General features: G+C 43.9%; 1 protein-coding gene across 1 annotated transcript in view; it reads right to left on the reverse strand.

Annotated features, from left to right (window-relative positions):
- Positions 1–12,874, reverse strand: part of gabbr1a (gamma-aminobutyric acid (GABA) B receptor, 1a) — a 73,484-nt gene that overhangs the window by 57,660 nt on the left and 2,950 nt on the right. Inside the window, exons 2-5 of the mRNA XM_034529140.1 lie at positions 8,644–8,730; positions 8,337–8,401; positions 6,703–6,841; positions 2,228–2,413 (exon numbers count right to left, since the gene is read on the reverse strand). Of these exons, the coding sequence (XP_034385031.1) occupies positions 2,228–2,413; positions 6,703–6,841; positions 8,337–8,401; positions 8,644–8,722 (469 nt within the window). The 5' untranslated portion in view covers positions 8,723–8,730. The remainder of the gene's footprint in view (positions 1–2,227; positions 2,414–6,702; positions 6,842–8,336; positions 8,402–8,643; positions 8,731–12,874) is intronic.

Consider the following 12,874-nt stretch of genomic DNA (forward strand, 5'->3'; position numbering starts at 1 on the left):
TTTTGCATGTAATCTTGTTTTTGTTGTTGTGCAAAAGTTAATGTACAAATGTTTTAGTGACACATACATAAATGCTGGCTGGGCTGTTGCATGTCCATCACACAATAAACATAACTAATGAACTATTGCAATGTAGTAAGATGTGGTTATCATGGATGTGATGATAAGAATGAAAGATTCCTACCTGTGTAGTTTCTGTCATCTTTGTCCGGCAAACACAAAAAGAAGCAAAACGATCAGTTGATTAAAAACATTCAAGTGACAAAAGATCATTGTACTCAAGAATTTAATGGGAAATCCAGATGTTTTTTTAATTGAATTATTCACCGTGGTAATGTAGAATTTGTAGTTATTTGGACTAAAGCTCACTAATCATTTCCCTCCGCTAGAGGGCAGCCACACAGCGTTGTAGTGCCCTGAGCATCCGCTAGAGGGCAGCCACACAGCGTTGTAGTGCCCTGAGCACCCGCTAGAGGGCAGCCACAGCGTTGTAGTGCCCTGAGCACCCGCTAGAGGGCAGCCACACAGCGTTGTAGTGCCCTGAGCACCCGCTAGAGGGCAGCCACACAGCGTTGTAGTGCCCTGAGCACCCGCTAGAGGGCAGCCACACAGCGTTGTAGTGCCCTGAGCATCCGCTAGAGGGCAGCCACACAGCGTTGTAGTGCCCTGAGCACCCGCTAGAGGGCAGCCACAGCGTTGTAGTGCCCTGAGCATCCGCTAGAGGGCAGCCACACAGCGTTGTAGTGCCCTGAGCACCCGCTAGAGGGCAGCCACACAGCGTTGTAGTGCCCTGAGCATCCGCTAGAGGGCAGCCACACAGCGTTGTAGTGCCCCGAGCACCCGCTAGAGGGCAGCCACACAGCGTTGTAGGGTTATATATTATTATGTAATCCTACGTTTACAAGCATACCACCAAAATAGACGGAAACCCCTTCACATATATAGTAATATAGTAATATAGTGTAGGTACCACAGACAGAGTAATTAAACAATCAGAGTATGAGTGAACAGTAGAGCATTTAAAGATCTTTTTTTATTATTACACAAAAAGTCACCTACTCTTTAGTTGCCCAGTCAAACTGGGCTGATGGTTCCCTGTTTCATCTCTTTTAATACAACCATTCCCATAGCAACTTTAGTTGGTTGCCATGCCAACTCCTCTGATGACCAGTTGGCAATCTCATATCTTTCAGTAAATCCTCATTTATTTGTCCTAATTTGGACAAATCTTCTCAGACCGGCCAACTGTTGTAAGCGAGAACACTCTTGGGTGTCGATGATATCACTCTCATCTTATATTCATTGCGTATGTGTCCAGTGTGCATAGTTTGATGTGTGGGACATCAGGTTTTCACTATTCATCAGTGGTGGTTTTTGTACCTGCCTGTGCCAACTGCCCTCTCATGGAATTACACTCTAATTGGTCGGATCATTTATTGCCTGGCAACCATGCTCCTCTGTTGGGAGAGCAGGTGTTTGTAATTATCTGTCATCTTTAAAACCTCATGTTCCCATTTGTTGTGAGGCAGGCGACACCAGAGAGCCATGTCTGTAATGAAATGGAGGTTGTCAATGTATTTCAATACAATAAAGAATCAGTTGGGGATTCAAATGCATTCACTGGGGCTGCAACTAACAATCAGTTTCATTAAAGAGCAATTCATTTGCACTTAGAAAATGTCAGAATGCCTATAATATTTAGCAACGGCCAAGGTAATCGCTATTTAATTAACTCAAAAACATTCACTTTAGCATCATAGATCTCACATCTGGAACCAGAGAATGATGAAACGTCGCCTGACAATTAATTGACTATCAAAATAGTTCCAGATTACTTTAAATATATATATATATATATATATATATATTTATATTTATATTTCTTAATCCTTTCTTCAATGGTAAACAAAAAGTCAAGGATTGTCATAACACAAAGAATCACCGATACTTATTGCAGATTTGATCGTTTCTACTTTGATATTGATAATTGATCTCAAACATGGATACAAGGTTGGTCCCTGTGGTTCAAATGCTGACTGCTTCTTCTCCCCCAAACTGGCTGCAGTGCTAACGTGATGTCGTTAATGTCATTTAGCCTGCAGCCCCCGGCTGCATCTCCCCCGGGACAGTAAATGACATCCCATCATGCGACACCATTCCCCTCATTCGACTGTAATTGGAAGCTTTGTGTAGAACCTCATTTGGTCACACTGGCTGAGACACTCACAGAGGCAGGTGGGCTTGGGCGCGTCCCACTTGCCCAGTTTGGTGCAATGGCTGATGTTCCTGCCCTCCAGGATGAAGCCGGCGTGGCAGCTGTAGTGCAGCACCGTCCCCTCCACCGGCGGCCCGGGGGGCTTCGCCGTCACCCGGCCGTTCTCCAGGGAGGTCCACACCCGGGCGCACAGCAGCACTGGGAACCAGAAGAACCACCAAAGAGTTATAGAAATGTAAAATAAATGCAGAAACACAAACATTGATCACAAGTGCTTTGGATGAGGAAAGTGTTATTGGTGAGTGTTGCTAAACACAACATTGATATATTAATGCCGAGCAGACAGGAGACACCAGAACACACTAAACCACCGCTGGAGATGAGGCCACGACCCTTTTATTTGTCTTTTGAATCATTCAACTGAAACATGGAAAACTACATTTCAATGAGGTTATGTTTGAAATGGCATGCTACCCAACTGCCTGTGAAATATGATTAATACAGCAAATGTAAATCGACTTTATTGTGCTCCCACACAATTTTATATTTTCGAGGATTAATTTAAGGCGAATTTGAATTATTAAATATGTTTTCTACAGCACATTATATTTGTAAACTGTGCCTTTTGTCACTTGCCAGCATTCGTAATCATTTTTCCAACAGTTAATTACTGAAACGATGCGACGCGTTCACATTCATGCCCATCTCGTGGGCATCCAGGTGTTCCTCTCGTCCTCACAATCCACATCCCATGCAGCACTACACACTCACACTTGGTATGCATACCATGTTAGTCTGTGATTTCTAACAGAGCCCCATCATACACAACAGGTCGTCTGCAGTCCAAGGTGGACCCAGTCGGGGGAGCAGAACGTTGCTCTTAAAGCATGTTTGTAATACTTTAGCTACTTCAGCTAACCCTCGAGTTAGCTGTCATGACCAAAGTGTTAAAAGAATTATTGAATCATTTCTCTGTGAACATCGTTGAGGACAAATTGATAAATGACTTATTTTGGGGGCGGAGGAAACCAGCTTTAGGGAACGAGACTTAGAACGTCTGCAGCCATGCTAGCAGCTGGTTGGATGATTTCTTTAACACATAACGTGCCCAATAACGTGATTATATTAAACTAAATATTCTGTCTTTTCTCTCCCAGGCCTGGCGAAAAAAAAACAGCAACTAAAGTTGTATTGCTTTAAGTTAAATGCTAACAAAGCATGCTATCATATTGATTGATGTTCGCGGGCATGTTTACCAATTTAGTTTTAGCGTGTTAGCATGAAACATGTTCTAATAAGCGATGAACATGTGAACTACTGATGTTAGTCACAAAGTCAAAAGCCATAGGTCTGTTCTTCGAGGTTTCTCCATCTCTTCTGGTCATTGCTGCTGACAGGAAGACGGCGTAGAAACGATGCATACTGCAACATCGCTAACGCATTAGAAAGTTAGAAAAAAAGGATGGAAATGAGCAATAAGGTAAAAGAAAGAAAGTGAGCCCATGTCTGAGGCTGAGGAGGATTACTTCTGCCTGAGAAATCTTTCCTGTGCTAAAGTTCTATTTTTAAGGCATTAGGCTCCTGCATGCATCTGGACCGTCCCCTACTCGTGCATCAAGTCAACACAATGTAAGAAGTCTAAACTGCCTAGCAACACAGGTACATGTGAGCCTCCGTTTCTCCTGGTTGGGTCTTTCTGACTAAAGCTCTGGAATATAATTTGTTTGTTGAATCTTCCTTCCAGCGTGTGAGCACAAAATAAAACTTCAATCTGCACATTGCAGCTTGTGCTCTTACATAAGCCAAAGAAAACAAAAAGCCTGCTTGAGAGAACATCCTCTTGGGGGGGAACATGACACAGAAACAGGAGATTTAAGGTGGATTTGATTGGATCTGTGGCCTTATTCCCAGTATTTGCAGAGGCATTATAAATGTGATACGAGTTACATTCAGGCTTCACCATCCAATAGGAAACTATTGGTTTGCATGAAAGCTATCTCCATTATTCTTTCTGCGTGATGTAAATGTGAGGACTCCAAATCCATAACCAGCGAGTATCAGCACAAACTATTCACAGATAAGTTCAAACTGACTTGTAATAATTATGCCCTCCGGCACACAAACCCCAGAGGAAACGATCCAACCACACACATTATTACCTACATCAAGAATGAAGTAAATTAATGTCATGTAATGGACCTACACAGAATAGCTCAAATTGAAATATAATATATATATATATATATATATATATATATATATATATATATATATATATATATATATTAAATCTACAAAGCAAAACAAACAACAAATGTAGGAACTCAAGTTGCAGTTTACATCCATGTCTGTTCAAACTGTCATAATTAGACGTTTGTGCCAAATGTAAAGAAATTCCTTCTTGGTGTTTAACCCAAAACATAACAAGACATAAAAACTAACAAGTGATGCGTATGTTTTCAGCCCTTTTGTTATGAAGCCCATAAGTAAGATCTGGTGCTACGATTACCTTCAGAAGACACATACTTAGTATTATTAATTATTAGCAGATGAACACCTGAGAAGAAGCACAGATCGGGGTCTGGTTTCAATAAATATGGAAAGCGTTCAACGTCCCATTAAATTCATTATTACGAAATGGAAAGAATAAGGCACTTTTCTTGTAGTTCACCAAAAGGCCTGTGGGTGTTTTCTTATTATTTTCTTTAACCTTTAGTATTTTTTAGGGGGGCGGTGGATCTTTAGGGGGAGATAACAGGATATGCCACGTAGACATGGTGTACATCATCTGAAAGCTGGGAAAGTTGTTCTAGTCATAAATCATCAATTCATTCATTCATTCATTTATCAATTCATTCAAATAAATTGTGAATGTGTATAAGTTTGAGCATTATGCATTTATATGCTCTCCTCTGTCTCTTAAGTTGTTGCAGACTTTTTGGGTTGACACCATTTATTACACAGATTTGGGGGTAAATTCAACCATTTGTTACCGCTTGTGAGTTTATTAAAAAATATATTAAAATAGCACATTAAGATACCTTGTGGAACACCATAGAAAAGGCCGTGCTGTGAATTAGTATAAAACACTTTTAGCATTTGGAGAAACCCTCTTATTGTCAATAACCAATAGTCACACATCTTCTGAGAGCTGTGATTATCCTAAAGGTCACCACAGGTCAATTCATACGGTGACGTCAAGTTTTTTTTAAATGCTCTCTCTCCAATAAGGAAGGCCGCAATAGTCTCTATTTTCCAGTCATAACCGATTTAGGCACTTTCAAAACTGTTAAAAATAGAAATATTCAAAAGCACACAATTTTAGAACGGGAGAAAATAAAAGATTTATACTGTATGAAAAGAAGGGTGCGTGGTACCGATGGATTCCTTAAGTTGGCAAATGTCTCGCAATATCAGTATCTTCACATTATTACTATTCCAGCCACTAAAAAGACAGTAATGTCAGCCGGGGTCTCCAAGGTTATTAAGCATCAGCTTTTATTTCTTCCATAAAGCTCAGCTCTACAACAGCAACAGCAACTACTCAAAGCACTAAAATATATATTCTTAAAAGAGAAACGTTTAGGAATGACGATACGAAAGCAATGTTTTGGGTTGCAACTGTTTTCAACAAAGAAAGACTAAAGAGCCACTGTACACTATGTGCTCAGCACCAACCAGCAGGCGGACAACAGTCAGCTAACTGATGAACACCGTGGAGCATTTAGCAGCTAACAGCTAGCTATGAGCATTTAGCAGCTAACAGCCAGCTATGAGCATTTAGCAGCTAACAGCCAGCTATGAGCATTTAGCAGCTAACAGCCATCTATGAACATTTAGCAGCTAACAGCCAGCTATGAGCATTTAGCAGCTAACAGCCAGCTATGAGCATTTAGCAGCTAACAGCCAGCTATGAGCATTTAGCAGCTAACAGCCTTCTATGAACATTTAGCAGCTAACAGCCAGCTATGAGCATTTAGCAGCTAACAGCCAGCTATGAGCATGTAGCAGCTAACAGCCAGCTATGAGCATTTAGCAGCTACCAGCCAGCTATGAGCATGTAGCAGCTAACAGCCAGCTATGAGCATTTAGCAGCTACCAGCCAGCTATGAGCATGTAGCAGCTAACAGCCAGCTATGAGCATGTAGCAGCTACCAGCCAGCTATGAGCATTTAGCAGCTAACAGCCAGCTATCTCCCTCAAGCTTTAAAGAGGGGGACTTTCTTTGGACCTACATTCATCATGTGGCGAGAAAAGAGATGTTGAAATCATTATAATGTTGCTCCTTAACTGCTGAATGTATAGACAAGCAACTGTTTCGGAATAAGTTCAACATATCAACTGTAAGCTCCATTTAAAATGACATCATAATCCTACTTTACTTTGGATGTTATTCAGAACACGTCGTTTTCATACACAGAGATGAGAGGAGGAAGAGAGGAGGTCGGGATTAAAGGGGGATGAGAAATATGACAAAAAGGACTTACAACATGTGCTGTTTAGCGTCATGTCCGTCCATGTGCCGTCGGGTAAGCACTTCCTGACCTTGGGTCCCACGATCACCCGGTTTCCTCTGCAGATGTATTCTATCTCATAATCCACAGGGAGGATCTGCACACTGCGGATCTGAGAGAGAGAGAGAGAGAGAGAGATTAAAGCCTGATTGATGCTCTCTCATACCTTTCCTCATTCACTCAGGGTCCCCCTTCAGTCGGCCTCCATGGAATAGACTCTGATGCCTTATGGCTGTGGCAATAACATTTTACGAGGAAGAACACTTTATGGCAATATTGTCTGAATTGATGCGCTGTCACAATCGTGAATTACACCTTCTCTGTTTGGGGCGGGGGCAGCAGGATAGCCCAGTTTCAACTTTATGTCGAAGTGTGTGTGTGTGTGTGTGTGTGTGTGTGTTGCACGGTATGCACATGTGTGCAGGGACATGCACAGACATTTTGGTTTTGGTGTCACCCGTCACATGGTGTAAAATACAGTGATTTAACTAACCACGATTCAATTTTGAATTTGTAAATTATGTTTAATTTTGAAAGATTGATTGAAGTTAATAGTTTTTTTTGCTGCATTCCCATCCGTCTATATAAGGCATGTTGCCCCCTGTAAAAAAATAAACATATGACACAGAAGAGCTGGAGCTCTGATTGGCCCCATCTCTGCCTATCAAAAAGTAATCACAGTTTAAATGTCGTGGTGATTTGGTCTTACTTCAGCAAGTACAGGTTACTTATATTTATGCAACCACAACAGGATCCACTTTCTTTTTCCCCCAGAGAGGCAGCTCAGCCAAAGAGGACACATGGTCTGTTATGGGGGGCCAACTTCAGCCGGCCTTGTTGTGCACCTCATTGTGGGCTCGAGTCCGGAGGAAGGCAACCGGGTTTCAAACATTTGACTGGCTCAGCTCCAACACCTTGAAACTGAGTCTCTCTCTCTCTCTCTCTCTCTCTCTCTCTCTCTCTCTCTCTCTCTCTCTCTCTCTCTCTCTCTCTCTCTCTCTCTCTCTCTCTCTCTCTCTCTCTCTCTCTCTCTCTCTCTCTCTCTCTCTCTCTCTCTCTCTCTCTCTCTCTCTCTCTCTCTCTCTCTCTCTCTCTCTCTCTCTCTCTCTCTCTCTCTCTCTCTCTCTAGTTTTGCTGCAGTACAGAATCCATTACAATCTTGTGAGCTTTATCGCCCCCCCACTGTTACTTCAGCTGAATGTTTGAGCGTCACTGTGCTGGACGACGTCTGCAGAGTGACTTTCCACACTCAGTGTCTCTGTGCTCACTTTAGTTCTCAGTTTAACACATGAACCAGGAGAAGGTGCACAGACCGAGTAGACTTGGGAAGTCGGAGACATCTTGGGTCCAGCAGTTAAACTTTTTGAAATGAACAATATTCATATGGATTCACTGGAGATGTCATCTTAAGAAACTTGTTAAACAAACTGTTGTTGTCGACAATTAAGGGAGAACTAGTGGCATGTATTATTAAATCCTGAAACCGGCTTTATGCATTTATTACTTTAAATCCATTTTGTTTTAATCAAAGTCAAAGTTCTTAAATTGTAATGATGATACCAGATGTGTAGGGGTTGTGCTGAGAGCCGTTACGTTATTCTCTGTACCTGTTCTTGTGTCAGGCCTCGGTAGCGGATCCCCCCGTCCCTGGGAGGCCGGATGATGGCACAGCCTAGAAAAAGAGAAGAAGAACAACAATCAAGGACAAGAAGAGCAGAGCAGACGCTCTTCCTCCAGATAATGTAGATACTTTACAGCCACATGACATACTGTCAATGTAACTGATGCCTTCCTCCCTGCACACATTACAGCGCTTCATTCAGGTCACTTAACAATCTAAGTTCTGTCCATTAAGGCATGCCAACACACATACGGATTCACGCACATATTCAGTCACAAACACAAACAAATTACCTCCAGTTGATGAATTATGTATTGGCACAACAAGAGACGGAAGAGCATAGAGAATCATCAGGAACAATATTCGAGCCATCTCTGGATCTGAAGGAGAGAAGAGAGGTTTTCTGAAAGTGTGTTGTGGAAATTGAGTTTTTTTCCGAAGAAAGACAGAAGAGGAATTGGGAGACAAAAAGAAAAGACACGATTACTTAGAAAAACACTCTTATATTAATGCAACACTGTCGGTCCTTCTGAGGAAGGGATGCATCGACTCTTTGGCACGGGCTGTGCACAGAGAGCACAAGCTGCAAGAGGAGTCCACTCTTTTCTCCCTGCCTCAGTTTGTATTTGCAGTGCAGACAGGCAGTTGATAGCCAGCTTGGCTTCCTTTCAAAAGCCCGTATGCGAAGCTTCAGCTCAGGTTTTGATGGCCGAATGTTCACAAAAGTATCTGGAACCGCTTGCAAAGTGTGGAAAAGTGCTGTTGTGTGTGTTAAAAGGAAATTAAAGGCACAAACGACCCACCACACCGGGCACTCCTTCCTATACCAACAGTCAGATTTACAATGGAAAAAAAGGTTGATGCAGCACAACCAATCAATTCCATGCATTCCTCTTCCTTGTCAAAACATTTGGTCTACATTACCCACAATGCATCACACAGCTCAAAAAGCATTATACAGGTCGTGTGTATACAGTAGAACAGATTTGATGTGTAAATTCAGAGGAGTTCCTCTGCATTTTCACATCAAGTCAACAATACACTATCTGTAAAATCAACAAATAACAAAGAGGAAATATCGTCCCAATGTATGGGCAAACGTAATGTGTCCAAACACTCAGAAAAGGCTTAATGACCGGCCACTTGGTAGCCACACTTGGTGCCTGACGTGCAGATTTCATGAGGACAGAATGAGTGTGAAGCGCTAACCAGCAAAAAGTCAAAAGACCCTTTAGTCCCGTGAGCCGCGGCTCCTGAGCACTTGGCAAGCAGACACACACACACACACACACACACACAAAACACAACTGCCCGTATTAATAAACACACTATAGCTGTTCATCTGCAGTTTTGAATAATACATGTTGCTTTATGGGGCACGGTCACAACCCGGCTCAGGCGCCGCGACAAAACGTACGGGAGACGCAGCGCTCCAACCAAAAAGAGGGTTTATTAATTAACTAAGGTGGCTGGCGAAGCCCCAACGCAGCCAAGAAAACAGACAAACATAGCATCGCTGTCGGCTGACAGGCCACACATCGCGCAGCTACAGAGAGAGAGAGCGAGCCGTCACCGGGGCAGAGCTTTATGCCCGGGCCAGGTGCTGCTCATCAGGCAGACCCTGCAGGAGACAGAGAGAGACAGGCAAAAGACAATCAGATTAGGGAATCGTCACCCCCCCCCCCCCCCCCCATAAGAGCTGGGTCCCCAGGCATCCCAGCATTAAAAATCAACGAATCAAACAGCTCATTCTCCCTGGGGAGCCCTGGACAGTGCGTCTGCGACCACGTTCTCTAACCCCTTCACATACCGAATGTCCAAAGAGTAGGACTGCAAGAAGAGCGACCACCTGATCAACCTCTGGTTGGAACACTGCAACGAGTTCAGGAAGGTAAATGGGTTGTGGTCAGTAAAAACAACCACCGGTGTACCACTGCCTCCCACATACACGTCAAAGTGTTTTAGTGTCATGATTAGCGCTAGCGCTTCCTTCTCCACAACTGAGTCATTCAGCTGGGAGGAGTTAAACTTCCTTGAAAAGAAGCCCACAAGCCTGTCCATACCCCGGTCATCTGCCTGCATGAGGACGGATCCTGCTCCTACATAGCTGGCATCCACAAACAGCTTGAATGGTCTGTCAAAACGCGGGGCAGCCAGAACTGGTGAAGAACAGAGGAGTTCCTTCACCTGTTCCAACTCCCGGTGACCAGACAAATTTCGCCTTACCCTTAAGCAAATCGGTGAGCGGCGCCACAACCATTGAAAAGCTTTTACAGAAGCTCCTGCAATAGCCAACGAGACCAAGAAAGCACATCAGCTCTTTTTTGGTTTCTGGAACTGCATACTGCTCAACAACCCGAACTTTTGCACTTACCGGCCGCACGTTACACGTTCCAACCACCCGGCCAAGGTAGGTCACGGTAGCCCTTGCAAACTCACACTTTGCGAGGTTTATCGTGAGCCTTGCAGCCGCCAAACGAGCAAACAGTTCCTGGATACGCGCCAAATGGGTTTCCCATGTGTCTGAATAAACTACCACGTCATCCAAGTAAACTGCACAGCCCTGCAAGCCACCGATAACGCGATTCATAAGGCGCTGGAAAGTAGAGACCAGCCGGAGTTATGAAAGCGGCTATCTCACGGGCTCGCCTGGACAAGGGAACCTGCCAATACCCTTTTAGAAGGTCCAACTTGCTGACAAACGTCGCGGAGCCCACCTGATCTATGCAATCTTCCATCCTGGGAAGTGGAAAGGAGTCAGGCTTGGTCACACTATTCACCTTACAAAAGTCAGAGCAGAAGCGTGGCGTATTATCAGCCTTCGGAACCAACAAGCAAGGCGAGGACCAACTGGAAGAACATGGTACCGCAATATGGTTCTCCAGCATATAATCCACCTCTGCATCCAAGTACTTGCGCTTATTCGCATTTACCCGATAAAACCTTTGTCTAATCGGTTCGGTATCTCCAACATCAATGTCGTGCTCAATTAAGTGGGTACGACCAGGCACATCACTAAACAAGCACTGAAAGCTTTGGATCAACTGAACCAGCTCTGCACGGCGAGACGCAGGCAAATGCGCTAACAGATTCTCTAGACCGAGGAGAGTCTCAGAGTTGGTCAACCGGCCGTGCAACCGGGCCCGGTCGGGAGTCTTGAAGCTGCCATCGTCCGAGTCACCGCGCAGGCCGCGAAACCCCCCGGACAGCCTCGCTCCTTTTCGCCTGGGCCGGGATGACCAAAATCCCCTGTATTGGAAAAGCTGGGCGCACCGCTAGCTCAGCCTCACCCTGGAACAAATCACACTGGAGCATTACTTTGTGCAACGGAACCAACAGAACATTCAAATCCATTTGCTCCCCGAACCGGAGCAAAGTCCCCTGTCTCAGACTCTACGATTAAGGGAAGAACTCCAGCGTGAATGAAGGAATCAAACGCCCCAGTGTCCCTCAAAATCGTCACCGGTACTGTTACCTCACTTCCTATCATGGACACCATACCTTGAACACGGGGTATTTTCAAACCTAATCATTTCCATAAACGGTGTCCCTGTGCCGTCATTTATGAGTCTTTTTCCAACAACTGCAGACCTAACTGCTGGTTTGGGTGTAACAGACGAGTCAAAGAAAACACAAACATGGTCAGATAAAGCAACATCAACGACATTCACATTTGAAATAATAACACCCTTGGTAATGAGCACATCTAGAGGGTGCCCTCTGTTGTGGGTGGGCTCATAGAGGGTGCCCTCTGTGGGTGGGCTCAGACATGCTGAGTTAGACCAAACAAGGACAGCAGTGAGTTCTTTGGCTACATCCACATTCAAGTCCTCTGTAATGACTAAACAGTCAAATCAGTGCACACAACTGAAAGTAATTCAGTAAAATCATCAATAAAACAATTCTGTGGTGGTTTGTAAATAGTGATATAAAGAGATAAAAATCCATTTTGAATGACACATACTCAAATGACAATTTGTGGGTGAGTATATTGTCCCTCAATATGGCACAAACCCCCCCCCCCCCCCCCCCCCCCTCTGGTTCTGTCGAGTTTCAGACACAACATTGAAGTGAGGTGGACTAGACTCAATCAGGACTGCATTAGCTGTGTTTTTGTCGATCCATGTCTCAGTTAATAACATCAAGATTGTAAGAGGAAATAAAACTATTAATTAAAAAAGATGTGTTACTTAAAGATCTGACATTGAGTACTGTTCTGAGCCCTGCACTGACCACTTTCCCTCTTTGATCAACTCCAGCTTGCTTCACCTCAAACTTTGCATTCTCCGGTCTGTTGGTGCATCTTCGCCACAGCTAACTCTTTCTCCACCTGTGCCTGTACCTTAAGCTCATCATGGTCCAGCTGCAACAACAACTCTTTTTGTTGGGCAACAGTTAAACTAGACGTCGATGGGGGCGGAGCTTTCACGTCCTCCTGGGACTCAGCTGATGCCTCTTCCATTAACACGTCTTTCTCCACCAACTTCAACCTCAAAACAGCCTTAATTCTATCTTTCAAAGCCT

This window comes from Cyclopterus lumpus, chromosome 25 (genome assembly GCF_009769545.1).
Source record: "Cyclopterus lumpus isolate fCycLum1 chromosome 25, fCycLum1.pri, whole genome shotgun sequence".
Taxonomy (NCBI): Eukaryota; Metazoa; Chordata; class Actinopteri; order Perciformes; family Cyclopteridae; genus Cyclopterus; species Cyclopterus lumpus.